General features: G+C 48.0%; 8 protein-coding genes across 8 annotated transcripts; 1 reads left to right on the top strand and 7 right to left on the bottom strand.

Annotated features, from left to right (window-relative positions):
- Positions 1–1,002: 1,002 nt before the first annotated feature.
- Pmar_PMAR001993 (hypothetical protein) lies at positions 1,003–1,634 on the bottom strand (the record flags this gene model as incomplete). The annotated part of the gene is made up of 3 exons (XM_002765413.1): positions 1,003–1,147; positions 1,221–1,552; positions 1,602–1,634. The coding sequence occupies 3 exons, from the start codon at positions 1,632–1,634 to the stop codon at positions 1,003–1,005; spliced, it is 510 nt and encodes a 169-aa protein (XP_002765459.1).
- Positions 1,635–2,645: 1,011 nt separating this feature from the next.
- Positions 2,646–3,215, bottom strand: Pmar_PMAR001992 (hypothetical protein; the record flags this gene model as incomplete). The annotated part of the gene is made up of 2 exons (XM_002765412.1): positions 2,646–2,732; positions 2,829–3,215. 2 exons carry the CDS (start codon positions 3,213–3,215, stop codon positions 2,646–2,648), a joined length of 474 nt encoding a protein of 157 aa, XP_002765458.1.
- Positions 3,216–4,714: 1,499 nt separating this feature from the next.
- Pmar_PMAR001991 (hypothetical protein) lies at positions 4,715–5,528 on the bottom strand. Its single transcript, XM_002765411.1, has one exon. The coding sequence runs from the start codon at positions 5,166–5,168 to the stop codon at positions 4,782–4,784; it is 387 nt and encodes a 128-aa protein (XP_002765457.1). The 5' UTR covers positions 5,169–5,528; the 3' UTR covers positions 4,715–4,781.
- Positions 5,529–5,633: 105 nt separating this feature from the next.
- Pmar_PMAR001990 (conserved hypothetical protein) lies at positions 5,634–7,708 on the bottom strand. The gene is made up of 9 exons (XM_002765410.1): positions 7,538–7,708; positions 7,274–7,440; positions 7,088–7,228; positions 6,915–7,037; positions 6,734–6,859; positions 6,497–6,679; positions 6,255–6,443; positions 5,929–6,201; positions 5,634–5,881 (listed from the first exon to the last, which is right to left on the bottom strand). The coding sequence occupies exons 1-9, from the start codon at positions 7,692–7,694 to the stop codon at positions 5,729–5,731; spliced, it is 1,512 nt and encodes a 503-aa protein (XP_002765456.1). The 5' UTR covers positions 7,695–7,708; the 3' UTR covers positions 5,634–5,728.
- Positions 7,709–8,023: 315 nt separating this feature from the next.
- Pmar_PMAR001989 (conserved hypothetical protein) lies at positions 8,024–9,889 on the bottom strand (the record flags this gene model as incomplete). Its single annotated transcript, XM_002765409.1, has 9 exons — positions 8,024–8,176; positions 8,232–8,504; positions 8,560–8,751; positions 8,807–8,989; positions 9,037–9,162; positions 9,209–9,331; positions 9,378–9,518; positions 9,569–9,732; positions 9,784–9,889. 9 exons carry the CDS (start codon positions 9,887–9,889, stop codon positions 8,024–8,026), a joined length of 1,461 nt encoding a protein of 486 aa, XP_002765455.1.
- A 2,498-nt stretch (positions 9,890–12,387) lies between these two features.
- Positions 12,388–17,147, top strand: Pmar_PMAR001988 (conserved hypothetical protein). The gene is made up of 27 exons (XM_002765408.1): positions 12,388–12,669; positions 12,714–12,840; positions 13,088–13,213; positions 13,262–13,370; positions 13,420–13,479; positions 13,529–13,630; positions 13,675–13,824; positions 13,872–13,961; positions 14,011–14,121; positions 14,170–14,259; positions 14,309–14,395; positions 14,442–14,588; positions 14,645–14,724; positions 14,789–14,882; positions 14,928–15,260; positions 15,309–15,383; positions 15,435–15,560; positions 15,603–15,731; positions 15,786–15,878; positions 15,925–15,986; positions 16,034–16,138; positions 16,183–16,266; positions 16,315–16,398; positions 16,448–16,556; positions 16,603–16,679; positions 16,725–16,946; positions 16,997–17,147. Exons 1-27 carry the CDS (start codon positions 12,396–12,398, stop codon positions 17,043–17,045), a joined length of 3,195 nt encoding a protein of 1,064 aa, XP_002765454.1. The 5' UTR covers positions 12,388–12,395; the 3' UTR covers positions 17,046–17,147.
- A 2,444-nt stretch (positions 17,148–19,591) lies between these two features.
- Positions 19,592–21,248, bottom strand: Pmar_PMAR001987 (hypothetical protein). The gene is made up of 8 exons (XM_002765407.1): positions 21,064–21,248; positions 20,920–21,012; positions 20,730–20,875; positions 20,614–20,680; positions 20,436–20,565; positions 20,253–20,377; positions 20,070–20,193; positions 19,592–20,026 (listed from the first exon to the last, which is right to left on the bottom strand). Exons 1-7 carry the CDS (start codon positions 21,197–21,199, stop codon positions 20,081–20,083), a joined length of 810 nt encoding a protein of 269 aa, XP_002765453.1. The 5' UTR covers positions 21,200–21,248; the 3' UTR covers positions 19,592–20,026; positions 20,070–20,080.
- Positions 21,249–22,404: 1,156 nt separating this feature from the next.
- Positions 22,405–23,729, bottom strand: Pmar_PMAR001986 (cAMP-specific 3',5'-cyclic phosphodiesterase, putative; the record flags this gene model as incomplete). The annotated part of the gene is made up of 9 exons (XM_002765406.1): positions 22,405–22,418; positions 22,545–22,653; positions 22,711–22,774; positions 22,843–22,938; positions 22,987–23,106; positions 23,160–23,317; positions 23,371–23,493; positions 23,558–23,647; positions 23,691–23,729. 9 exons carry the CDS (start codon positions 23,727–23,729, stop codon positions 22,405–22,407), a joined length of 813 nt encoding a protein of 270 aa, XP_002765452.1.
- Positions 23,730–24,183: the final 454 nt, after the last annotated feature.

Raw genomic sequence — 24,183 nt, 5'->3', positions numbered from 1 at the left:
TCCACTCAACAGATTGACTATCACCATCGACAGCAGTGTCGTCTTTATAATCGGCCCATTCACCAAAGTAGTGCCATCTCAGATCGATAGTACTGTCTGTATACCACCAATTGCCACCCTCTTCAAACCACTTATATTCCATAGCCCTCTCTTCATCGTATGTATCGCTCCTTGGGCTCAACGGGGTACCACTATCCTCACACTTGCTCCCATTTGCCGTGAGTAGAGTACTTTGTTAGTCATAACCTCACCAGGTCTCTGTGGTTGCCGACAGAATGCGCACATCATCCTCCCCACACCCCTGGAGTGAGAAAGCTCTTGCACATAGATTGTGGCCGCAAACGGATAGGAACTGTGAGCCATACGTGAGGTATGTGTACAGGGATGTATTGGCTCACCATAGGAGAGTGATGAGCTCTATCAAAGGCAGCTGAGCAATACTCACTATCGTGGAATGATTCGGCCATTGGAGAGCAATGACCCCAATCTAGATCATACCCCTGTTCTCTCATGATGACCACTATCCCAGAAGCCGTCTCCAACTATTATCCCGAATCCACATGAATGCAGCGGTGTGGACTGAATTTAATTGGTTCTCTGATGCTCATTTCACTATTGTTGTTTTCGTATTTGAAAACCCTCTTAAGTGTTACCTCGAGTTGAGATCTTCGCCTGTCAATCCTTGCAATAACCTGGGCATCACAACATCCCTTTGGAGTGGGTTGGTTATCCACTCTAACATCGAATTATGCGCTAACAGACTCACGCACACGTCAATCCGGCATGCGTCACGTAAACTTCACTTTCTCAATCATCTAAGGAGAGCGTAAGATTTCTAAGAGACCGCTCTCGCTCGCCCTCGGAATTTCCAAGCCAGCCCGCGCTAACAACTGACATCCTCCTCGACGCAAGCTATGGAGTGTATGTACATCTTCAGAGCTAATACCCGACCTTATCGCATCGCGCTTGAGCCATGACCTTAGTGACGCCTACCGTCTCGTTCTACCTCGTATTCGGGTAGGTAAGGACGAGCACGGGGGCCACGACGCGGTTCAAGGTCACGGACGGCAGGATGGGGGCCCCGATCTTGAAGGCGAGGTCGATGGGCGGCTTCACGGTCGGAATGGACTGAGTGGTCCGATCCCGACTGCCCAGAAGCCGTACGTCTGAAAAAGAGGCACAATCAAAGACCTTCCAACCCGAACGTGTGTTTGACTTACTCGCTTCCAGCCTCTCCTTCCATGATCCTTACATTCCCTGCAAGGATCTGCGACGCCTTGGGGAGGTTGGCCTCGATGGTTGAGTCCAATCTCCCGGGCGCGTGGAGGTTCACGTAGGTACCATGAACTCTCCCCAGCCGAACATGTCGGCTGTGCGCCCGCGTCGCTTCCAACCGGGACTCCTCGAGAGCAGCCAAGTTGTACGACCCGAATACTGTTGTTGAAACAGTAGGGGCCGTACGTCTTGACTGCTCTCTCCTCCCTTCTTCCGCTCTTCCCTCCAGGGCTCTAGCACCCATGTTGGACACTAGAGCGTCTTGCAAACGAACTACCTGAAAAGGAAACAATTTTGGAGTGTTCCTTCGAATTCGTGTTTCTTACCGCTCTAGGTCGGATCGTACCGAATCCTTGCATTTCCACCTGCTCCCACAGGCCGAGATACTTCAACCATTTGACGGCTGAAGTCGCGGCACTGTAAAGAGCGTCGTAATCGCCTCGTGCCAATCCACCTCCTGGAATGTTAAGTAACCTTCTCAGAAAGGTGTTGGCATGGTGGTCATGCAAGAATACCTGAGGAAAAGGGTTTTGGATCTAGGGTTCGGGATAGGCTTCGGACTTACCAGCCTATCTTCGGGCGTAGCTCGACTGCGAGCAGTCAGGTGCGCCGGTCTGACGCTCCACAAAGTTTGTGGCACAAACGGAGAAGATCGTGGAGCACAATTGGAGAGAGTCTGTTAAACTCCCTCTTCTTGTGTCCAGCAAACCTTCGAATGTTTAAGTCGATATACGACTTAGGAGCATCGGAATCGGCGTACCATAACCCATGAGTCACGAGCTTCGCACGAAGGTCGTCCCAGTTTTGACCTCGTCGAAAACACTCCAGGGCCCTAAGAAAGTAAGTATCCCGAACCCGAACCCGAATCCTTAAACCCTTACCTTCTTGCTACATATCCCTGCCTGCCGGAGTGCAACCCGAAAAACTTTACCCCGTAGCCAGCACGCTCGCTCAAGCACCGAATTTGCGCACCCAACAAATCCGGTTCGAGCGCGTGGCCGTCATAATCGGGAAAAAGTAAAACGGATCCGGCTCCATAGTTCGTGTCGCTGCGCAGCTTCAGATAGTCATCAAGACACGCTGCCGCAGCTCCACGTACTACGACTCGACCCTAAAAGAGAGAGGAATGATTGTAAAGAGTTAGGGTTGATATGAATGAAAGATTTATGCGAGCGAAAGAATAGGACGAGCGAGAGGATATAGGACGAGCGAGAGAAGAGGACGAGCGAGAGAATAGGACGAGCCAGAGGATAGGACGAGCGAGAGAAGAGGACGAGCGAAAGGATAGGACGAGCGAGAGGATACGAAGAGCAAAAATCTCACCTGTTCGCCTCTTAATGTCTTACAGTTAGGAAGGATGAAGGTGTAGACTAGATCGCAGTCATGTCCTTCACCTTCCCTAACTGGCCAACCTTGGTCACCGTCCATGCCTTCGTATGTCGATGAGCCGGTTTTACCTGACATGAAATTCTCACACAAAAAACACCCGTTCTTTACTTACACCACTGGCCTCTAGGGGAACGTCCAGCCTCCTCGGCGCCCAATCTTCTCACGTGTGGTTCCAACACACGGAGAAGATCCTGAACGCGAGCCCCGGTTTCAGTTGTGAGCCGAATAACGGCTTTTAACACAACGTCCGCCGGGGACCTCCCCAGGGCTGCTACTATTCGCTCCTCATCCACTGGCCACAGCGGGGCAGCGTGGCCATGAGTATTAGCGAATTCTGATTTACGCTTAATAAAACTATCCATTATCGCGTAAGCATCCTCGTTCTTCAACTCCATTTGGGAGTCGAAGAGGAGGATGTCGCGATGATAGGTGCGTAAACTAGTTAGTAGCAACCCCAACTCATTGTGAGCCCAGCTTTGATACTGAAGTGCTCCACAATGAGGGGAGTCTCGCAGCTCACCAACTGTGGCACCGAGGACTCGGAACAACATGTACGAGGCGAAGACGTCGGCTGTTAACGGGACGTCTCTACGAGCCTGAAAAGTCTCTCCTGAGTCTCTCCTTTGACATACACTTCCCATCAGTATCGACCAGAAATACATCGCCAGGGCCAGCCTCTTCCATTCTTCGCATATTCAGCAGACACTCGGCAGGCTGCCGACGGCAGCGCGGACGGGGCACAGATCTTTACCCCGGGCCGTTACTGAAGGCCTCACACGAGCATCCGTGATCCCTCATAACGCCAATAGCCTGAGTGTCGGTTGGCTGGCCGTCACCGTCAGCTCAACTTTACCAATTATATGGGGTAGAGAGCACATCATCGACCTTCAGCTTGCATAACTCGTCGCCTCAGCAAGAACCACGAGCCCAAAACATAGGCATTCGCTCGAAGAGTTTCTTGAGGACATTGCAGGTCTGACCTGCCAGGTCATCACCTGCAGCTCGCATGGTGTAATTGGTCTCGCACGCTTAGGGGGCCGATACCTCGGATCAAGGAGCGCTTGACTCTCGATAGACATGCCTTCTCCACCGGTCCCAAGGAATGCCCCGACACAGAGTTGTGGGTACAAGCGGCTGCCAAGTAGTCGCCGCCGCTACGGTAATTGGCCGCTTCTAAGATAGACCCTACCAGCTCGATGTTGGCACAGCTTACCGGGAACGCAGCTACTCCTTGGGACTGACAGATCTCCATCCACAGTTTTATACGAGAACACTTAGACCGTCGAGTAGAGTCTGCATACATATCACATTCCAGCTCCTTCATAGCCTTCTTAATACTCCCTCGATTAGGAGCTGGCCGACGGCGACGCCCGGAAGGTGAAGGCGAACTCATGGAGGAAAAGGACGATGAACCTACCTGACAATCAGGAGGAGGCATACATTATGAAAGTCGGACTCTCAGGGACAACCAATGGAGCCAAAGTGGATCCAAAACCCCCCAAATCACCCAACCGTAACCACAAGGCGAGTGGCACGCGCGATATAGACGCGATCACCCAAACCCGAATCGAGAGTAAGGGTGTGAATCCGTCGGTGTCATTTCCGAGCCACAAATCGAGCAGCCCCTATTGAACTCCTAGTCACTGCGCGACAGGGGAGCCAATAAATGGAAAAAAAACCTGCTACACTCAAAGTCGAATTTAGACTCTTAGATCGAGATTCACGATTGCTGAATCAAGATCCGCGCTCTTCTATCACAGAAGGGCAGGGCCCCTGCCCTTCTGTGATCCCTGCCGCAGGGGAGCACAAGTATCCGAGAAGACGAACGGAACGTAGGAGAATTCCTCTTAGCGAGTCTGAGCCACTGCATTGGCTGCTGAATCAGCAGTGCTGATCGACTGCACCATCTAGACTCGGCCAGCGTGCTACGTCACGCGCATACTCCCAAGATCGCATTCATCCCAGAAAGGCATCCCGCAAAGGACATAGACTCCTTTCCACTCCCACGAGTCTCGTGGCACGAGACAATCGGGTACAGACTTCCCTTCCTCAAGTCGACTCAGCGTGTCGGCGAGGACATTGCTAGAACCGCGCACATGACGATAGCGGAGTTCTAATTACCTCATGTCCAACGCGGTCATTATGGACACAGTCTGACCAAGCGACCTAGAGTAGCAGAGGACGACCTCCTCCGAATCACGACGCTTAAAGCGACCAGTGAATAAGGATTCCGCGGCCACTCGACTGCAGTCCTCAAGACGATGTCTCCAGAGCTTCAAGGCGACAATGACCGCGAGCAGTTCGAAGCACGATTGTGACTTACAGGTGCCACGGCCTACGCCCAACCACTCCACATCCACATCCGAAATGGCATCGGCAAAATATGCCACCGCCGGTGGCCCACCGGGACCACCTTGTCGTGTGGTGAACCCCACATTAGGAGACCGCCGATGCCGACCGTAGATGCGTCCACCACGATACACACCCGACAAGGCAGTCTGCATGATAGTCTATACGTGCGGGGGAGACAGTGATCCACCGAACGGGAGCATCGTGACAGTGCGTCCCGGTATAATGATCATAGCCACCATAAGTCATCATAGACACCCTTCAGAGAAATATACGATTTACCTTCTCTATGAGCAAACGCCGACAATCGCCATAGCGGAGCCAATAAGCGTGTACATAAGGTATTACATTGCCTATGTGTCAGGAACTCAGAAGGACCGTGGAACAAATACGCACCTACGACGTACAAGCTTCTCTCTTAAAGTGAGAACATCGAGTGCAGAGAGATAGCCAGATTCAAGTCGATCGTGATGGTAAAGTTGACTGGGTAGAGAGTGATAGTCAAAATTGGCACTACGGCAAATTGGAACTCATGGTATGCCGCGGTCGGTCTGGATCTTCGCACAAGATGATGGAACTCGACGAATTCTCAGAGGATGAACGAACCCAAGCAGACCGAAGTGGAAAACTTGCTACTATGAAAAGATGTGTGGAACGAAGTAGACAAATCGGTAAAGACAACAGAAGTATAGGAGGAAGAGGAAATGAATTGGTCTCACAGTGTTAGGGTGGCATCAACTCCAACTGCTTTGCCCATGGCTAGCAGTTCCTTTCTGAATAGACCTTCTAGCTTATCCCAATCCTTCACCACAGTAGGGTCCAGCGTTATGTTGTAGTAAATCTCACCATTGTACGATACAAGAGTCACCTGAATGGATTAGATAACAATATAGGAAGAGAGCTCCAACACACTACCTGTGGTATTGCATTAAGAAACATGGCCTGTGTACCAGTAACCTCTTTGCCAGCAAAGTACTGACTAACTGCTGGACCCCTCACATTGCTGAATATTGCGGTGTGGTTGGCGAACACTTTCCTCGCTGTTTTTTGATAAAACCCAATGGGGGCGCGAGCGAATAGATTGTTCATCATCCAGAAAGAGACCTTAGCCTCCAAGCTATGCTTCACGCGTTTCATGATCCTATTAGTGGCTAATAGGCGTGACTCGGGATCATCAGATCGGATGGACTGACAAGACCAGCAGTACATTGCATAACTCCACTCGAGAAGATTGACTCTACCTTAGAGAGATCAGAGCTGCAGAATGCAAAACCGTTAGTTAGTCTATCATTAGCAGGCATATCATCCAGCTTGGCCTCGAACCCAAAGGGGAGAAGCATTCTCATCACTGTACTTGAGTTAACACTCTTCCCGGAATAGGCTCGGATAGCTCCCACAGTGGCAGAGAGCAGTACGTCATTAACGGTGGTCTGACAGGTATAACAGCTTATTGACCGATCCATTTGGAGTGTGGAGCTCTTACCTTCTTAGGTGTTCTCTTAGTAATGGCCTTGACATACTCTAGGGAGAATGGTTTGAATAATACAGCCCTTCTCGAACCAGACCATCGCATATCCCCACCACGATGCTCTCTAGGAGTATTGAAGGTAAATGAGCTTTCTAATGGCATGTAGCATGCCCAGAGAAGGACACAGAATGAACGCACCTGCAATGATTATTCACAACCAATGTGTTCAGGAGCCATATGCAAGCAGCTTACGTATTCAATCGCCATAAGAAGGGCCATAATGATATTGTTCTTGGTGGGAATGACAGGTTTCTTTGAATGACCGACCTCAACTGGCGAGCCATCAGCATTGGTGGCCATGGACTCATACGCAGGAAGCTGAGATGTCAGGATAGCCCACCCGCTACTACACGCCGGACTATTGCCGTCTTACCAATGATAGACCATCACCGATCGAGTGATGAGACCTGAATATTATACAGTCATCACCTGTAGTAACAGGAAGCATGTGAACTTCCCATGCTGGTTTAGTCAAATCTAGAGCATGACTGATGACCTGAACAGGGCTAGAATAACCCCTAAGACTCTCAGTCTTCTACTGTGTACGTCATTGATCTCATCCTCAAGTGCCTCGTTATTGGCGCATGGAGAGTGCATAATAACATGATCATCGATGTTCACCTTCACAGATCTCCAAGTTTTACTCTCGAAGTCGGGAACAGAGGAGAAACGATGGAAGTAGAGGAGCTGCCATGGAATAGACCAACCACAGCTTCTAAGACATTCATCTACCTTATCCTGGAGTAGTTTCTCGACTCTCTTTTTCTCCGGCAGACCGTCCTTAAAGTACATAGCCGAGTTAATAACCATGCAGGTTGGTGAGGAATGCTGACTCGCAGGGAAAGTATCATTCTTAAGCATGTGCTCTTCCAACCAGGTCATGCGAAGGTGATGCTCGCCTGATAATAGAACCGAACCGATTCACGAAATAAAAGCTCGTGGCAAACTCCATATATGAATCAACATATCTCAAACTCTGTGCCCATACCTCCTCACCTTGAGTAGTAGCCTTATCAGAGTTCTTCTCACCGCTATTCCAATATAGGTATCCAACAAGGGCTAGAACAACAGCAAGAGAGATCCAGGAGACTGCAAAGGCGCTGGCAGACAGGAGGGCCAAGAATGAGCCGAATAACATCATGAAGACGAACATGGCGAGGCAGAGGCAAAAAACAGTAACAGCAACTTGGAGAACAGTAAGTACTAGATAGAGGGAGTGCGCATCAAAATGCTATGCTCTCCCCGTGATAACGTAGGAATGTCTGCTGAGCCTCTATGAGGACTCGGATGTGGGTCAAACACTGCCAAACACAATGCCCCGTCCCTTATCGATGATGAAACCGCACAAGACGCTCGAAGGATTCCCAGAGGTAACAACCTATCATTATAGGAAGTACACACTATACAAATATCGAGGGGAACAACTAGGTCAAAAAAGCACTATGGGACGGTGGGTGCATGAATATGATATGAGCTTCAGCATCACAAGGCAATGTCAGAGGGTACGCCAACTGTTTTGCCTAGTTCAAGGAGCTCCTGACGGAAAAGGTGCTCAAATCTCGGCCAGTCCTTAACAACAGTTTGGTCCAGGGCTATATTATAATACACCTTACCATTGTAAGAAATGAGAGTAACCTGAGGAGGAATAGGGTCCTCCCAATGGTGCGAGCTGGTGATGGTAAAGCATTACCTCAGATATAGCGTCCAGGAATATACCCTGTACGCCGGTGACCTCCTTACCCGCAAAATAGAGACTTTTTGCAGGGCCAGGTACATTACTGAACAGCATGGTGTGATTAGCGAAGTACCTCTTGGCAATGTATTGGTAGATCTGGACAGGTAATAGAGGGAAGAAGACATTCATAAGCCAAAACTCGACAAAGGCCTCCATGCTCTTCTTAAGCCGGTTCATCGCCCTGTTGGTAGCCATCACTCTAGACACAGGATCGGTAGCTCTTATGGCCTGGGAATATGATGATGCATTAAACCCTGAGGGGAGACCGCTCGCTACTGCCTACCTTGCTTAGATCACATGCATTGATTGAGAATGTGTTAGTGAGCCTATCAGTTGATGGTCTGTTAGGGAGGTTGGCAGGGAAGCCTAGGGCAAGGAGTGTTCTCATACTGGTAGTAGTATCATTCACTGTATCGCCAGAATAAGCTCTGATAGCACCCACACTAGCAGATAATAGAACATCGTTAACAGTAACCTATAAGAGCACCCAAGACCTAGTCTATCGGTGTTGATAATTCCGGTGGCATTACCTTCTTAGGTGTTCTCTTAGTAATGGCCTTGACATACTCTAGAGAAAATGGTTTGAATAATACAGCCCTCCTCGAACCAGACCATCGCATATCCCCACCACGATGCTTTCTAGGAGTATTGAAGGTGAATGAGCTTTCTAATGGCTGGAACACCGTGTAGAGGATATGTAAGGCTGAGCGTAACTGAATATTACAACAAGGTTACCACAATCCCTTCACCAACTCCCTACCGTATCAACCGCCATAAGGAAGAGTCCCTCAAATGTCAACTTCGAATGGGCCTTCACAGCCTTACCGGGGACGACTTTGGCTGGCGATCCATCCGCTTCAGTGGTAAGTGACTGGTACACGCTTACCTACAACGAATGATGATTCAAAAGTTTGGCGACAACGTGCAGTTACCAGGGAGAGACCATCAGCCATTGAATGGTGAGTTCTAAAGAGCATGCAGTCCTCGCCCTTCACTACTGGTATCGTATGGACCTCCCATAGGGGCCTAGTAGGATCCAGAGGTAGGCTGATTATCTGATACCACTCTTCGTGATACTACTCTCAGACCCGTTGATAGTACCTCGTTGATTTTGTCCTCCAACACTTTAGTATCGGCCACTGGGTCGTGTTGTGTAAAGTGGTCATTGACGTCAACATTGACTACATTCCAACTTCTATTGTCTGGATCCGCGACCGAGGCGAACCGATGGTATTTGAGTAACTAAGAGGAACGAGTTGTGGAAATAGTACGACTAGTATGTGCATGCCCACCTTATCCTGAAGCACGGTCTTGACCTCGTCAGTGGAAGGCAGACCATCCCGGAAGAATATAGCAGAGTTAATAACATAGCAAATCGGGGAGGCATGCATATAACTAGGGAAGGCATCGTTCTTTAGCATGTGAGCTTCCAACCAGGTCATAGGTAAGTAAGGACCTACTAGATAGAGAATTGACAACAAGGAGCCCCCACCCCTCTCATCCTTACCTCCTTCTTGAGATCCCTCCTTGGTCCTCCTCACCAAACGGCACCAATAAGCCTTTAGAACCCCTATGCAGGTATCAAACCATGCGAGCAACGACGCAACAATCATGATGAAGCGAACAAATCCTGCAGCATTTCCACGTGGGCATGACTGTTGTATTCTCAAACACCACATCGGACCTAAGCTTACGTAGTCTAGCCTTACCTATGTAGCATAAAGTCCTCTCCGATACACGTATACGAATTACTATCCGATGCCTTTAATATGTATCCCTTCACGCTAAGCAAGCTAGTATAAGATGCCTAGCGATTGCTACTATGGTGAAGTTGCTACATGATGCCTCTAGAAAACGATATGGCTCCTACACCATAGTGCCAGGGACCTACTGTATGAGGGCCGACTAGACCTCTCTCATTCCCTCGTAGTAGAGCCGTACAGAGATACTTATTCACTCAAGTTTAAATTGGGGATGATGAAAAGTGTAAACGAAACATGCATTCTCGGCGGAGCGACGCAACTGCGACGCTAAATCTTGAACTCCAACTAGCAGCAGCCAGCTTGTAAGAAGGAGTTCATCTGATCAATCGCATCAATGTCTGGCAATCTAGTAATGGTACAGGTGCCCGAGGGGGCTAAGCCGGGTAGTACCATACAAGTAGTGGATCCTTCTTCTGGGCAACCCTTCCAAGTACAAGTACCTGTTGGGGTCTATGCTGGACAGACCTTTCAAGTACATATGCCCTCATCTATGCCTACTGTTGTAGCTCATCCTATGTACTACCACTCTTCTCTACTGTGATGTACTCCCGTTGTAGATACCATCAAGCACCCCCACAAACAGTTATAATCCATGAAAGTCAACAACAACCTTGCGATAATGGTAAAGGTGGCGGTGACGATGGATGCTGTGCGTGCTTATTGGGTAATAGGGGACTCTTTAGTATAGCTGTATTGACCTTACTCTCAGGTATGTGTGCATGCTGTACTCTGTGTGCATTGATGGATTGATTACTCTGAATCAAGTTACCCGCTTTATCCATATTTTTGTCCCACTCACCAGTGGCGAATTCTGTATGCTGAGGGTGGCTGGTAGACCCTGCACCTCAGACGTTAAAAGTTATTCAATTCTAAGTCTGTGTATATATCACTCTGAAGTCTCAATCCCTTACTCGTACTGTTGCGCTCATCAGTGACACACAATTATATCACTAGAGCGATCAGTTACAGTTTATCAGATCTCATAAAGGTACCAAGCATGAGCAGTCGGACAATAGTGGTAATACACTGGTTGAGGTTTGGTATGTCTCATAGTATGCCCAGGTAAGAGTGCCACCGTCAGCTACAGCAGGGACTGTTATCCAACTAAGGGATCCTGATACAGGGGTTAACCTACAAGTAAGCTACGACCGATTACTTTAATATGGTATCACCATACTAGGTTCGTGTACCAGTAGACGTCCTTCCCGGAGGTAACTTGCTTGTACAGGCAGTGGAAGAGCCATCAGGCATGCCCTCTACTACAGTGCAGTCAGGAACAGTGGTGTAGGTGGGTGTTAGCAGGGATCCATCGTATTGAGCATCATGTATCTTGTAGTACTACTGGTATACCCTTAACGACTGCTACTGCACCAGTACAAGAAGCCGTAATGGTGCCTGGTCCACCATCAACATATCATACGATCAAGACCTATACCTGCATGTGCAGTAATAAGTGTGGAAGACCCCTATATAGACTTCCTCCTTCTTCTCCTCAGGTCCGTGGTTTACTAATAGTACCGGATGCCATTGCTGTAAAGTGCGGTGTATATGCCCTTGTTGCACGATCCTTAGGCCACGTGATGACGACAGTGGTTAGTCGGTTGAACGACTTTATATCTTCAATGTTGTTTTCATCAACCATTTCATTGTTATTAAACTATCGACATCTATGCAATCCTGTTACCGTTGTAGGTGGTGTTTCATGTACTGCTATGGATTGTACTGTGTCAAGTATATCTCTTATAGTAGTGTCTCTTGGGTGTTCCCTTCCATGGTCAACGTCACATGGTGGAATGTCCTTTATACCAGGAATGAGGTGAACCGAGGTCAACAAGCTGGAGGCTCTTACGAATGAATTTGGCCGCATAGCGGTTGCCACTGAAGCGCTGATCTCCGCTAGGCTTTAGTGGGGTGAGTGACCCCTGACTGTACCTACCAGGCAGCTGTCATTATGCTGAAGGAAGCTATTTTATCGGTAGTACTAGATCGGGAGCAATACTTTTCCGAACTTATGTTTGTAGGGGAGGGGGTATGTCACGTATTCCTAGACCCTTCATCTTGCTGGAACTGCTTGATAATAGAAGGTTAACTCGTGCATAACAGCCCGTCTGTGAATGCCGACTGTTATTCGTGGCTACCGGGTAGGACACCTCAGTAGCGACCACGCGTGTGGACGTCAGTGCAGTCGAACTACTCCATACCACTTTGTGCAAACTCATTATCGCTGGGAAGTAGGATAGAACAGTAGTTGATCAGTCTAATAGCGCATGTTACATGTTCTACATCCCCCTGTTGTTGGTTTATCAGTATACGGCCTAATTATTGGATATTTGCAGCGTTTTATTAACCCTATTGTATGCTTGAAACTGCTGCTGGTGGTAGTGGTAATAACGCTGGAGGGTGGTACGATATATCACACCGATCACCAGTGGCTATGTCCCTGAACGCTCCATCTCCAGTACAGCCGCCTCCGCCGCCGCCCACGCGATCATCGGATCCCTTCACTAGTCAGCCCTTTCCACAGCAGGGCCTTGACGCTTCTTTTTTTGATTATGACGATGGTGGTGCTGGGATGGTTGTCGCGGATGATGATGATGATCCTCTTGCTGAGGATCCCGAGTCACCACCTGGTAGTAGTCTCTGAGGTGGATACTGTATTAATTATCGATATCAGGAGGAGCATGGAAATTGCTATACTTACAGGATCAGTGGCAACAGTTGCATAATGCCTTGAGGATATGTGCTGAGCAGATAGGTGTTAATGCAGCCCAGTTAGCGTCTGATACGATACCACTTAGCAGGTAGTTAGGGATAGGCTGGGGGAAGGGGGACTCTCTATACCATCATTATATTCGTATTGGACAATTATGGAGCTATAACAGATGTGCCACCAATGGGGTCATAGTATACATCCACCACCATGTAGGGGTAGTCAGCTGTACCTATATCACTGTTAACATGTGTTGCCTTATCAGTAGCATACTGCTATCGTAGCCAAGGTCGTCCTTGCTATCTTATTATCATCCCCTTCCTCTTCTGAATCCTCAGGTTTGATAAGGTATCAACATCTCTGCGTAACCTCCTTAAACAAGTGGAGGATTTTTGTAAACAGTTGGAGGACCAAATAGATACCATCACTCCTGAGTTTGATAGGTTCTATCGCCTAGTGCAAGGGTAAGGAGGCCATACGTCGCTAATAGGGTACATTATGCTTATCTCGAGGTATGAGGATGAAGTAAGCTCCTATAAGGCAGCGCGGCAACAGGCTGTTGAGGCTCTCGATAAGGTTACTAATGAGAGGGATCATGCACGGAAGATGCAGAAGCTGGAGGTGGGTCAACTAGTGATGGACGAGGTCACCACCAAGTAGTTGTAATTAGGCGGATACTAAGGAGAGGATAGCCAAGCTGTTGGATATTGAAGGGAAGGCGAAGGTTGAGGTGGACCATGCTCTACTTATCGCAGAGGGTGGGTACAAAGCTGTTGTAGGCACTGGCCTTGTTGGAGACAGCTAAGAAGGACCGTGATAGAGCACTGCTTAAGGTACAGTCCGAACAGGCTGATAAAGCCGCTGCACTAAAGCTAGTAGAGGTAGTAGTGGTGATGAGAGGATATTGGCAAGAGGTGTGGTTTAGGAGGCGACAGCGGCTCAGCGTGCAGCTGTTGCTGCATCAGAGAAGGATAAGCAGTTGCGGGAGACTGCTCAAAAACAGGCAGATGATGAGAGGAGGCAGCGAAGGGAAACAGAGAAGACTTTGGAGACTGAGAAGAAGGCTCGGGATGAGGTAATGACACGGTATAGATTCCTATTGAGCGTGATGGAATGATGTAGGTCGCCCAAAAGTTGGAGGATGAGAAGAAGCTACGAGCAGACCAGGACCTTAGTGTCGAGGAGTCTCAGAAGAAGATAGATGAGCTGCAGGTGAGGAGCACTCATTACACCCATGTTGCCATGTATTACTCAATGCTAGAGCGCTATCGATAAGGCTGTGGCTGATAGGGATGAGGCCGTGTCCCGGATAGAGGCTGCTGAGAAGGCTGCTGATGAGGCGGAGGATGCCCAGAAGATCGATATGCATATGGTACGGCTAGCTGGGGGTGGTGATTAGTATACTGTTGGTCTTATACAGCGACAGAAGGCAGAGGCCTCTTTAGAAGACTTCAAGCAGAAGCTTAAGGAGGCGCAGGATAAGGCAGCCCAGATGAAGGAAGCATCTGATGTACTACATCTTAACGAGTCTATCATGCATCATTATCCTGATGGTGCAGTCCCTGGATGCAGTCACTGCCGAGAGGGATAAGCTGCATACTGATCTAGAGGCGGCTCAGAAGGCACAGGAGGATCTCAACGCTAAGGTAAGGCAGCACCTGGCTGGGGCATTGGTCAGTATCGATATTTCAGTTCAAGGAAGCATCCGAACAGATAGCACAATTGAGTAAGGATGCTCAAGAGCTCCCTCAAGTGAAGGAGAAGCTTCAACAGATGGAGGCTGAACTGAAGAAGGCTAAAGAGACCACTGACGCTGCTGTGAAGGAGAAGGCTGATGCCGTGAGGGGGGGGGGGGGGGTGTACATACCTTACAGTGCAGCCGTATATGATGTTAGGATGCTGCTGCAGCTAAGGCTAGTGATAGAGCGAAAACAGCAGAGCAGTCAGCTACTGAGTCTAAAGGCCGATTAGAAGGGTAAGGGGGCGGCGGAGGAGAAGGCTTCTTGCCACCTCCCTTGGTCGTGCCATGTGTTGTTTAGGCTCCAGCAAGTGTTGTCTGGGGAGAGGCAGAAGTTGCAAAGTCTTCAACAAGAGTTGGAGAACGTCAATAATGAGCTTACCCAGACCAAACAGGTAGTATTAACCGCATGAGACGATGGTATGGAGTGTCTATTGTAGCAACTCGATACTGAGAAGACGGCTCGAGCCCAGGCTGAGAAGGATCTCAAGGCTCTGAATACTCAAGTACAGCAGAAGGATAAGGACCTTACACAGGCCCAGGCCCAGCTGAAGGCTGTACAGATAGAGAAGGAACAGTTGCAGAAGAAGGCGGAAGGTGGGAGTTGCCTTATGGGTAGTTCTTCGTCGTATATGATGATGAGCTCAGATGGGCGCAATGCTAAGGAGGATCTCACACGGCAACTTGCTGATGAGAAGAAGAACAGTGCTGCTGCAAAGAGAGATGCTGATAAGCTAGCTGGGCAGGTGGATGACTTGAACCAGAGAGTTGCGGTATGGTTCGGCTTACCATACTTCACCTACCATTGGTATGGATTTTAGGAGGCTAAGAATGAGGTTAAGGAGGCTAAGGCCCAGACGGAGGCCGAGAAGAAGGAGCATGCTCAGACATATAAGGTGATGCAGTGGTCACTGGTTATAGTGGCTTCAATGGTATTATCAATGTAGGCTTACGAGAAGGAGAAGGCTGATAGGGAGAAGGCTGTAGCCAAGGTCAACGAAGCGGAGGGCAAAGCTAATGAGGCAACTAAACAGACACAGGCCGAGGTAGAGCAGCACAAGCAGACTCAGAAGGTAGTAGTAGCAGCAGAGTCGTGGGGCTGGATGTTGCATCAGGCGTACGAGGCCGAGAAACAAGCTCGTCAACAGGCAGCAGCAGAGGCAGAGAAACAGAGTCGGGCTGCTGCTGAGGCCCAGGCTAGAGCTAATGAGGCAGAGCAACAAGGCAAGGCTCTTGATAGAGAGGTAAGGAAGATCACCATCATCATACGGAGGTATCATCATCCTCGTGTTATCCAGCTTGCTGGTTTACGGAAGCAAGTGGAAGATCTGAACCGTGCTAAGAGCGACCTCGTGGAGCAGATGAGGACTCTGACGGCTAAGTCGAAGGAGGTGTGATATTGTGGGCTTTAACATGTGTCTGAGTTTTCTCATTCAGACGGAAAGCAAGCTGAATCAGAAGATTAAGGAGGTTACTGATGCCAAGGCACAGGCGGATAAGTAGGCAGTAGCAGTGGATGTAGTGAGAATGTGATTGACACCCTCAGGGAAGCTGCAGCACAGAAGTCTCGGGCAGACTCTCAGAAGGCTACGAATGACAAGATGCAGAAGCAAAAGCAACAGACTGATGCTGATTTGGCCAATACTACTAAGTAAGGCTCTTGCTGACAATACTGGCGTTGATGTCTTTATTCAGGGAACTGGACACGCAAAAGGAACAACGGGCTGAGCTGGAGAAGCAATTAGATGCTTCCAACCGACAGAAGGAGAGGGCTGAGAGGTGATGAGTATCATCACTCGGATGAGGTTCACTAGGAATTGTCGTTAGGGCTTATGAGGATCAGTTGAATACCCAACAGGAGCTACAGAGGCAAATCGATGAGATGAAGGCTCAGCAGGCAAAGGCGCAGAAGTAGGCACAACTAGTAGAGAACGTAACGCGGTATGGTGTGACTTATTAGGGATGCCGAGATGGAGCGGAAGAGACAACATGATATGGCAGATCAGTTGAAGCAAGAGAGGGATCAGGCATTTGCTCAGCTGCATCGACAGCAGTCTTTAGCTGCTTCGGTGAGGACTGCTATCTAGAGTGTGTATTCATATCTCATCTTACTAGACTACTACTCCTCCTCCTACCGCTGCCGCTACCCCAGGCAACATCCAGTATCCAATGAATCAGCCGCAACATATGATGTGAGTGAATCTATTACTGTTTCAAACGACAGTTACCCTTCTCAGGATGCCGACGGGTTCATGGTCAGCAGCACCTCAGCAATACCCCCAGCAGCAGATGGCCTGGGGAGCATCTCCTAGTCAAGTGCAGGGAGGCTATGCAGTACCTCCTCCCCAGACTCTACCACCGACCCAGCCACAGATGATGCCATCAGTGCAACAGGCTCCTCCACCACCAGCAGCTCACAACGCTGCGCCTTCGCCGTCTAATCCACCGTCATCCACACAGTAGTCATCCGCTTCACCTATTACGACTGTCCGTGTATGTTATCGGTCAGGTCTCCTGATGCGAAGCAAAACTCGGCCAAAGCCGATACACCTCATTGAGATGCTGGGGAGTAGAGGTCGAGCTGAAGGCCAGGGCGATGAGAGCCTATTGATGCTCGGATCTCAGAGTTTCACTTTCATAGTACTATGTCAATTGCCGGCCCATTTCTCTGTTCAAGTTGATATAATTTACTAGCAACTTTTATGGAGAATTGTGTTGGGAACCTAGTGAGCGATTAATAATGGAAGTGTGCGACGAGGACTCGCAGTCTATTGATGAGGACACAGTCCATCGCAATAATAATACTTCATAATAACGGTTCACAGGTGAAATACAGCAAAAGCCCTAAAATGCCTTCTAGTCAAATGAATACAAAAGGCTCCACGTCGGTTGTACGAGATAGAATGGTGAATAGGAGTTGGTATTGAGTCAATACTATTGACCACGATGACTTCACTGACGAGGACTTCCTCTCAGATGAGATGTGCCTTACCACCGAACGTATCGGCATCTAACGAATGTATAACTCATGGAAAGCCGTGAACTAAAAGAACCTCTGATGGGCTTTGTCTCCTGCCAGTTTTTCTCTATACAAATCGAGGAAGCCATCTGAAGTTCTAGTCTTGTACCGGGTCATCTACATGCAACATGGAGATGATGTGTTGCAACGAGAAAGCGCACCTTGAGAATCTGTTAACATGCACGCGCGGAGAAGTTGTCACCACGCCACGAATTAGCGCGCTCGCCATTAGCTGTTTTCTTGTCTTTGGCTGATGATTATGATTCAATGTTGATGATAACGTCTGTCGAATGATGAGAAACTCTTCATCGATTCACGGTTGCTGAATCTCAGTGATGATAGACAAGTTGCGTCCTTACTGACGACTATTACAATATCTACGGGCTTCCATCTATCATGGATCGTGGACTAGACGATTCATCACGGAGAGGCCCAATAATAGTAAAGGCCAACTCCAGGACCTACCAAGGTTAGAGTTTATGGTAGGTAGTATATACAAAGGCGAACAGTGACAATGAGTGCTGTCGATACTAGTATCGCCTCAGTACTTCTATAAGATAATACCAATCGAGGAATTGGAGATGCATGAGATCTCAATGTAATTCCTGTCATAACTGGAAAGCAACCTCTGGTGAGACCCACCGTTTTCTATCGATGCCCTTTCTAGCTATAAGAGGTGAAAAGGATAGAAGTCCAAGACAGTAAGTGCTGGCGGATTTTGAAGTGGCATTCTCATATCATTGAATGCTACTGTTAAATGAGGTGAGCCTTTCGTACACCCAGCGGTATATATATAGTGTTTAGAACACGTCCAGGGTCTTGAATGGATACTATGACGAATACTGACAAGAATCGATTACCCCCGAGTCGTTACGAGAATGTACTATCCTGGATAACAGTGTAGCCGATGCGTACTTACAGAAGTCTCAAGGTGATCTGTTGAGCCCGTTTGGATAGACTGGTGAACATCTCCGTCAATTACGAAGCCACCAGTGGGATTAATGCAGCACGAGAGATATACACAAGCAACAGTTTGTGGACTCCATAAAGCCCCTCCCTCGAACATTAAGGGATAATCTTCAGGTTTTAGCCCATCCTGAATGCAGCTAGAGTGGTCCATGAGAAGCAGGAGAGTGTACGCTTGTATAACTAACCAGTCGTACTAATCCCATTTCATCTTATGCTCGTCTAAGAAGGATCAAAAGGGTCAGTAGCCAGAGCCGGTTGAAATACCGTGAGATACATTGTAAGACTAGGTAGCGACGTGATGGAGACGTTGATTCCCCCAGTAAGGGGAGAGTGAACGAGTAATGGTATCGACTACAGGGGGAAATCATACGGAAGAATTACATAGGTGAAGCATAGAGGTAGTTGAACAAGTTGAGTTTTCTGGTCATGCTCATCAGCGACTCTTCTCGTCAAGTCATTGAAAATAGACGACAAGCAAGGCAAGTGCAACACTAATATAACTGCCGAAGCAGCGACACGACTCCTCGAGTTGTCATTGACCTTCACGTGGTCATTGAGCGCCTTGATTAAATTAAACTCCTAAACTTTCAAATAAACCGGGTATAATATTAATTTTCTTGGTATTTTAAAGCCATGGGTAAAACGTTAACTTAAAAGGTAAAACATTAACCAAATGGGTAAAAAATCAAATTTGTCGGTAAAAAATGAATTTGACCTGGAAATGCTGTAGCTGCTCTCGGATGCATCTTTCACCTTCGAGCTCAGGATCGATACTCGCATATCCAACATGCATAGTACCAACTGTCTACCATAGTTCTCGGAAAACTGGAAAAATGAGGAAATTGGAAAACTGTTTTCCAGTTTCCTTATTTTCAACTCACGTTCTCGTTACCACTCCTCTGTTCCATCGTACTACTGTGCAACGTGTGTGATTACAGCTCACGCAGCTTAATTTATCCTCACGGGTTCAATGTTGCCTTCGTCGATGATGCATTCTAACATAGATCCAGCTACTCTAAACACAACGCTTATGAAATGTTAGCGACGGTGAATGCTCGGCACCAGTAGTAAATGAAGTGAGCAGAAATGGTATACGTCGCACATGACTCAGCCTAGAGCGCTATCATCGAGTGGTTCACCACCCAACACGGGTGTCGAAGCCCAATAACAGAGAGTTCTATTGAATCTTGAGTACTCGCCATGAATGGGTACTGTATAGACGAGAATTCTGTACGAGTATAGACATACGAATGGTGTCGGGGGCAGCAACTGCGCTGTTTACTGATAGAAGCAGAATGCAGGAAGTATAGAGAGGTACTGACTGTCGAATGCCCAGAACATCACAGATGACGCTCTTGGGCACTGCAGGGCCAGACGACTCTAACCTCAAGGAATCGACTAAATGTTGTACAAATATCGATAGTTACGTTTTCAAGGTGGTAGCGGTGGCGGTGGTGGTGGTATGAATGATATTATTAAAGGATGTACAGGAGTGTTACCAATGAATAGAAATAAATAATGCCGAGGAGGAAAGGGCCCGTGAAGGAGCATCTGATGATGATGATAATGATGATGTATAGATACCGATACTCACCTTTTAATGCTTCACATAATGCCACAACCGCTACCCTCAGAAGATGATGACGTTTTAGTGACTCCATAGGGATCCCCTCGTAAAGGACAGGGTACAACTCGGCCGATACACAATCTCCTCCATTCTGATGAGATGATGAAAGAAGACTAAAGGAGGAGGGGGAGGAGGGAGAGTTATTATTACCATTGTGGCGACTCCTCGATGAATGGAAGTCATAATCTACACTCGCATCCTGAACACCACCAGCTCGTTGCATTAAAGGCCGAATACCCGCAGCGTGTTGGAACATAAACTCACTAACGTCGTATCTAATGATGAAAGGGGATGATGACCATTAGTGACTACGAGGAGCACATAATGTACTACATTCTCCCATGGGCACATATCCAACAATCATTCAACTTATTATGCCGTTGTACTTGACATGTGGTAAACTCACGTAAAGGTCCTCCTCCTCGAGAGGAGAAACTCTTCATTGAATATCCTCTTGATGGATCTGATATGAGGAGATGACGACGACACTCAGACCGGCACGATGGATGACTCTTCTGGTCAGCGGCTTCCACTTTAATCCTACACACAGTACAAAAGGTCTTCACTTGAGAGCACACCTGATGATGATGATGACTGTAATGATCATTATCACTACATAAGAAATACATCATCGCATCCTGGGCATGCATCACAGATGACCCCCTCCCCCCTGTCCTGGTCTATTGCTGTCGCCTCTGCCGTAACATCACCGGACACGTCTCGGACGATATTTGAAGGTGCGATACTGCTCGAGAGGCATCTGCTTTTATGGTCTAAAAGGAAGCGACTACCCGCATGAGGCCATCATAGACACTACCCAGCCCATCGTGAGGAGGCCCTACACGTCTATTGTGAGTACCGCCACCAGCATCAGCTGATCGAGGTGATAGAGACCCTGTATCCTCCCGATCTGATAATAGAAGGTATCCTCCTCGTAATGAACAATTGACATGTACAGTACCGGGGAATAGGCTCTCCTCTCCCTCCTCCTCCTCCTTCTCTATGTGAGGGCTGCTACCTCCACGATGATGCTCATGATGGGCATCGATGCTATTCCGTCGACCATAATTGAAGTAGTGCATACGATTGTGGAGCATATTGACAGTTGTATGACCTCAACTGGAGTGTAGTAACGAAAACGTAACTAACGGCAATAGGGACGGGGGAGGAATATATCTGGACCCCCGAATCGAGTCAACAGTAGGAATGACATCAGAAATGGTGTGAGTGAGATTGATGATCAACAATAAGGCCGTCTGAAATGATGAGTAATGAGTCCTGCGATTGTTATACAATCCTCAAGTACTGCCCATCGAGGATCAAGAGGCGTTGTTCATACCAAAGGCCCTCATAGGGGAGCATCTAATGCTCTCGGATGGCCATACGTCGGTGGAACACGGCTGATCCATCTTCATCTTCATCCATCACAACTATGTCCGGTACACCTTATCAGAGACCGTGCTGTGAGTCGTCCCACAGCCATGCTCCATAATGGACCAGTAAGTATCCAGATTCGGTCAACTCACGCAGCCTCGATATAGCTCCTGCCTTACTTCAATCATCCCCGGGATTCCCCTCAAACACTGTGCAACAGCACCTCCTCGTTACCATCTGACGTATTAGGTACGAAGGACTGCACATAGTATGATGAACTTGGTGCAATGCATCATGAGGTAGGGTCCATGAGATATGCTGTACTAATGGCTGAACTCGTCAAGTAGTCCCATACTGCTGAAGTAACGCAAGAGTAAAGGTAGTCGATACGAGAGCTAAGTATCATGGAAAATGCTAGCCATTACGTGGCATGATCCTTGGAGGGACAAAGGATGATGAGCAGCAGAGCATTACATGAAGAGGACAGTAGGTACTGATATAGTCCCATAGGAGTACCCGAGTATACCAGACAACATGAAGAGCATCTATTTATCAGAAGGAGGAGGAGGAGGATGTGAAGATAATGAACCTAGATACATCGCATCATCATTCTTGGACTCGGCTAATACTACTCCTATTCCCACTACGGCGTTGTTTGGCGATTGTTCCGGAATGGTTACCATCAGTAGTCTTCTTGAAGATAGGCTTATAACTCCAACCTAATGGTGGTCTTGTCTTACCCTCATCCTCTTGAGACTTCCACCCCTAGGCAGCAAGAATGGCAACGGCACAGGGCAGCAGCAGTAGCAGTGACTGACATCAACATTAGTATCGAGTTGCTTTATGATCATATCTGTCCTATGATCGAGGTCTATCTTGGTCATGATGTCAATAAAGGGCTGAGTATTAGTATGGGAATGAGATCATACTATTTCACGTACCCTAACGAGATAATCAATAAAGCCCAATTGGGATCGGGGTAGATTGACTCTATCTCTGTCACATAGTGGTGATACAGGAACTACCACACAGTAGGTGCAGCAGTAACGATGGTATGATGAGTACTACCATGTAACTGTTTCTCGAGATCCCCTTGTTTGAAGAACTCCTCAGCCAATCGAAGAGATAGTTCATAATGCTGATCCCATGGTAGACAGGTATGACCGATATCGGCAGCCTATTATCATAATAATCATCATCAAACCAATACCGACTACACATGTTATAGGGCTACTTTAATGCAGGCCTTGAAGATAAGCAGCCGCTCGTCAGCATTCATATGGTCTTGAATCACAGTCCTGAGAGTGAAGTCATCAGCAATCCGTCGTCACGACTAGTTCACCAAACCAGATAAGACTGGTAGCACCTGAACTCCGAATTACGGACTAGTAAGCGTAAATCAGTTAGTGCGGCAAAATGTTTAGCCATATCGGTCGCCAGGATGAGCTCAATAACGAAGGACCTGAACATTATTAATGATGGGGGCAAGTAATGAGCTACAAGTAAATACCTGAAGCCTTTCCGTTCTTCCCTGGTAAGGTTCTCAATGATGTTACACTCATGGAAGTCCTCCATCATCTCGAATGCTGTTGCTACATGAAACTGTTCTAGGACTGATCTGTCGTTATATCTACTACCAGGTAATCACAGCCATGTAGATGCTCAGATGTCTTTGAGTACTACCTCAAAGCGAGGCGATCACCCGTCTCTACGTAGAAGCCATTATTCTTACCACTATGACCAACATCATGACATATACAGGCTACAAGGTAAGCTGTATGGTCCAATGCACTTACTGGCATTCCTGTAGCCCGGAGGAGGTAGTTACCATGAGAGGTGACCTATAACGAGGGATACTCGCCTTTCTAGGTGGTGCCCATGTTGGTAGCTCTACCTGGGCTGCATGGGCTTGGTTATGATACTCCACCTCAGTGTATGTCCCCGATATTCGGGTTAAAAAGTTTCTGAATATATCCCACTCAATCCTAAGAGCCCCGAAGGCCAGTACAGATGCCAACTAAAGGAGGATTACCCATTGGTGATGACTAGAGCCACCATTACTGTGGTAGTAGTAGTAGTACCTGACTGCCTATCAGAGGTAGGATGGGTATGTTGGATAGATGGGTCTCCTGCAGCTCTATGAGGTTGAGGTTGAAGTCTTGGCCGACTGCCTGGGTGGTAAGTATGAATAGGGCGAGTATCGATGCTGCTCACCTCAAGCATAGCATAGGCCTTTGCTGGGATATCTCCCATGTAGGACGAGGTAGCGTTCAATGTCACTAAAGAGGAGGAGAGGACGACATGAAAGAATGAGAAGCTGCTGCTTCTGCTGCTGCTGCTGCTGGGCTAGGTGTATTTTGTGGTATCCATATGCTTTGATGATGATGCCTACCTTTGCCACCCGTCATTAGAGTCCACTCCTTGTCTAGTTGATTCGGGGTTGAATCCTGGTTGAGTAACTTACAATGATTGTTGAGGAGATAACGAGTGAGATGAGGGTTAGGCTCCCTGACTTCTACATGGTTTATATACTCTACGAATTCCCGTCTAGTCTCCTGACGTGTTGATGCAGCACTACTCGCTTCATCATCGAGTACCTTCAACACAAGGTAGGTAGAATGGATGGTGCCAGCACAACTCACAACTTTATCAATACTCGTCCTCCTCGATAAGATCGTTACTGAGTCTCTGATGAGTGAGGTAGCCT

The sequence above is a fragment of the Perkinsus marinus genome (genome assembly GCF_000006405.1).
Source record: "Perkinsus marinus ATCC 50983 genomic scaffold scf_1104296975500, whole genome shotgun sequence".
Lineage (NCBI taxonomy): Eukaryota > Perkinsozoa > Perkinsida > Perkinsidae > Perkinsus > Perkinsus marinus.
The sequence above is the reverse complement of the archived record's forward strand: the minus strand, read 5'-3'. Positions and strand labels throughout refer to the sequence as shown.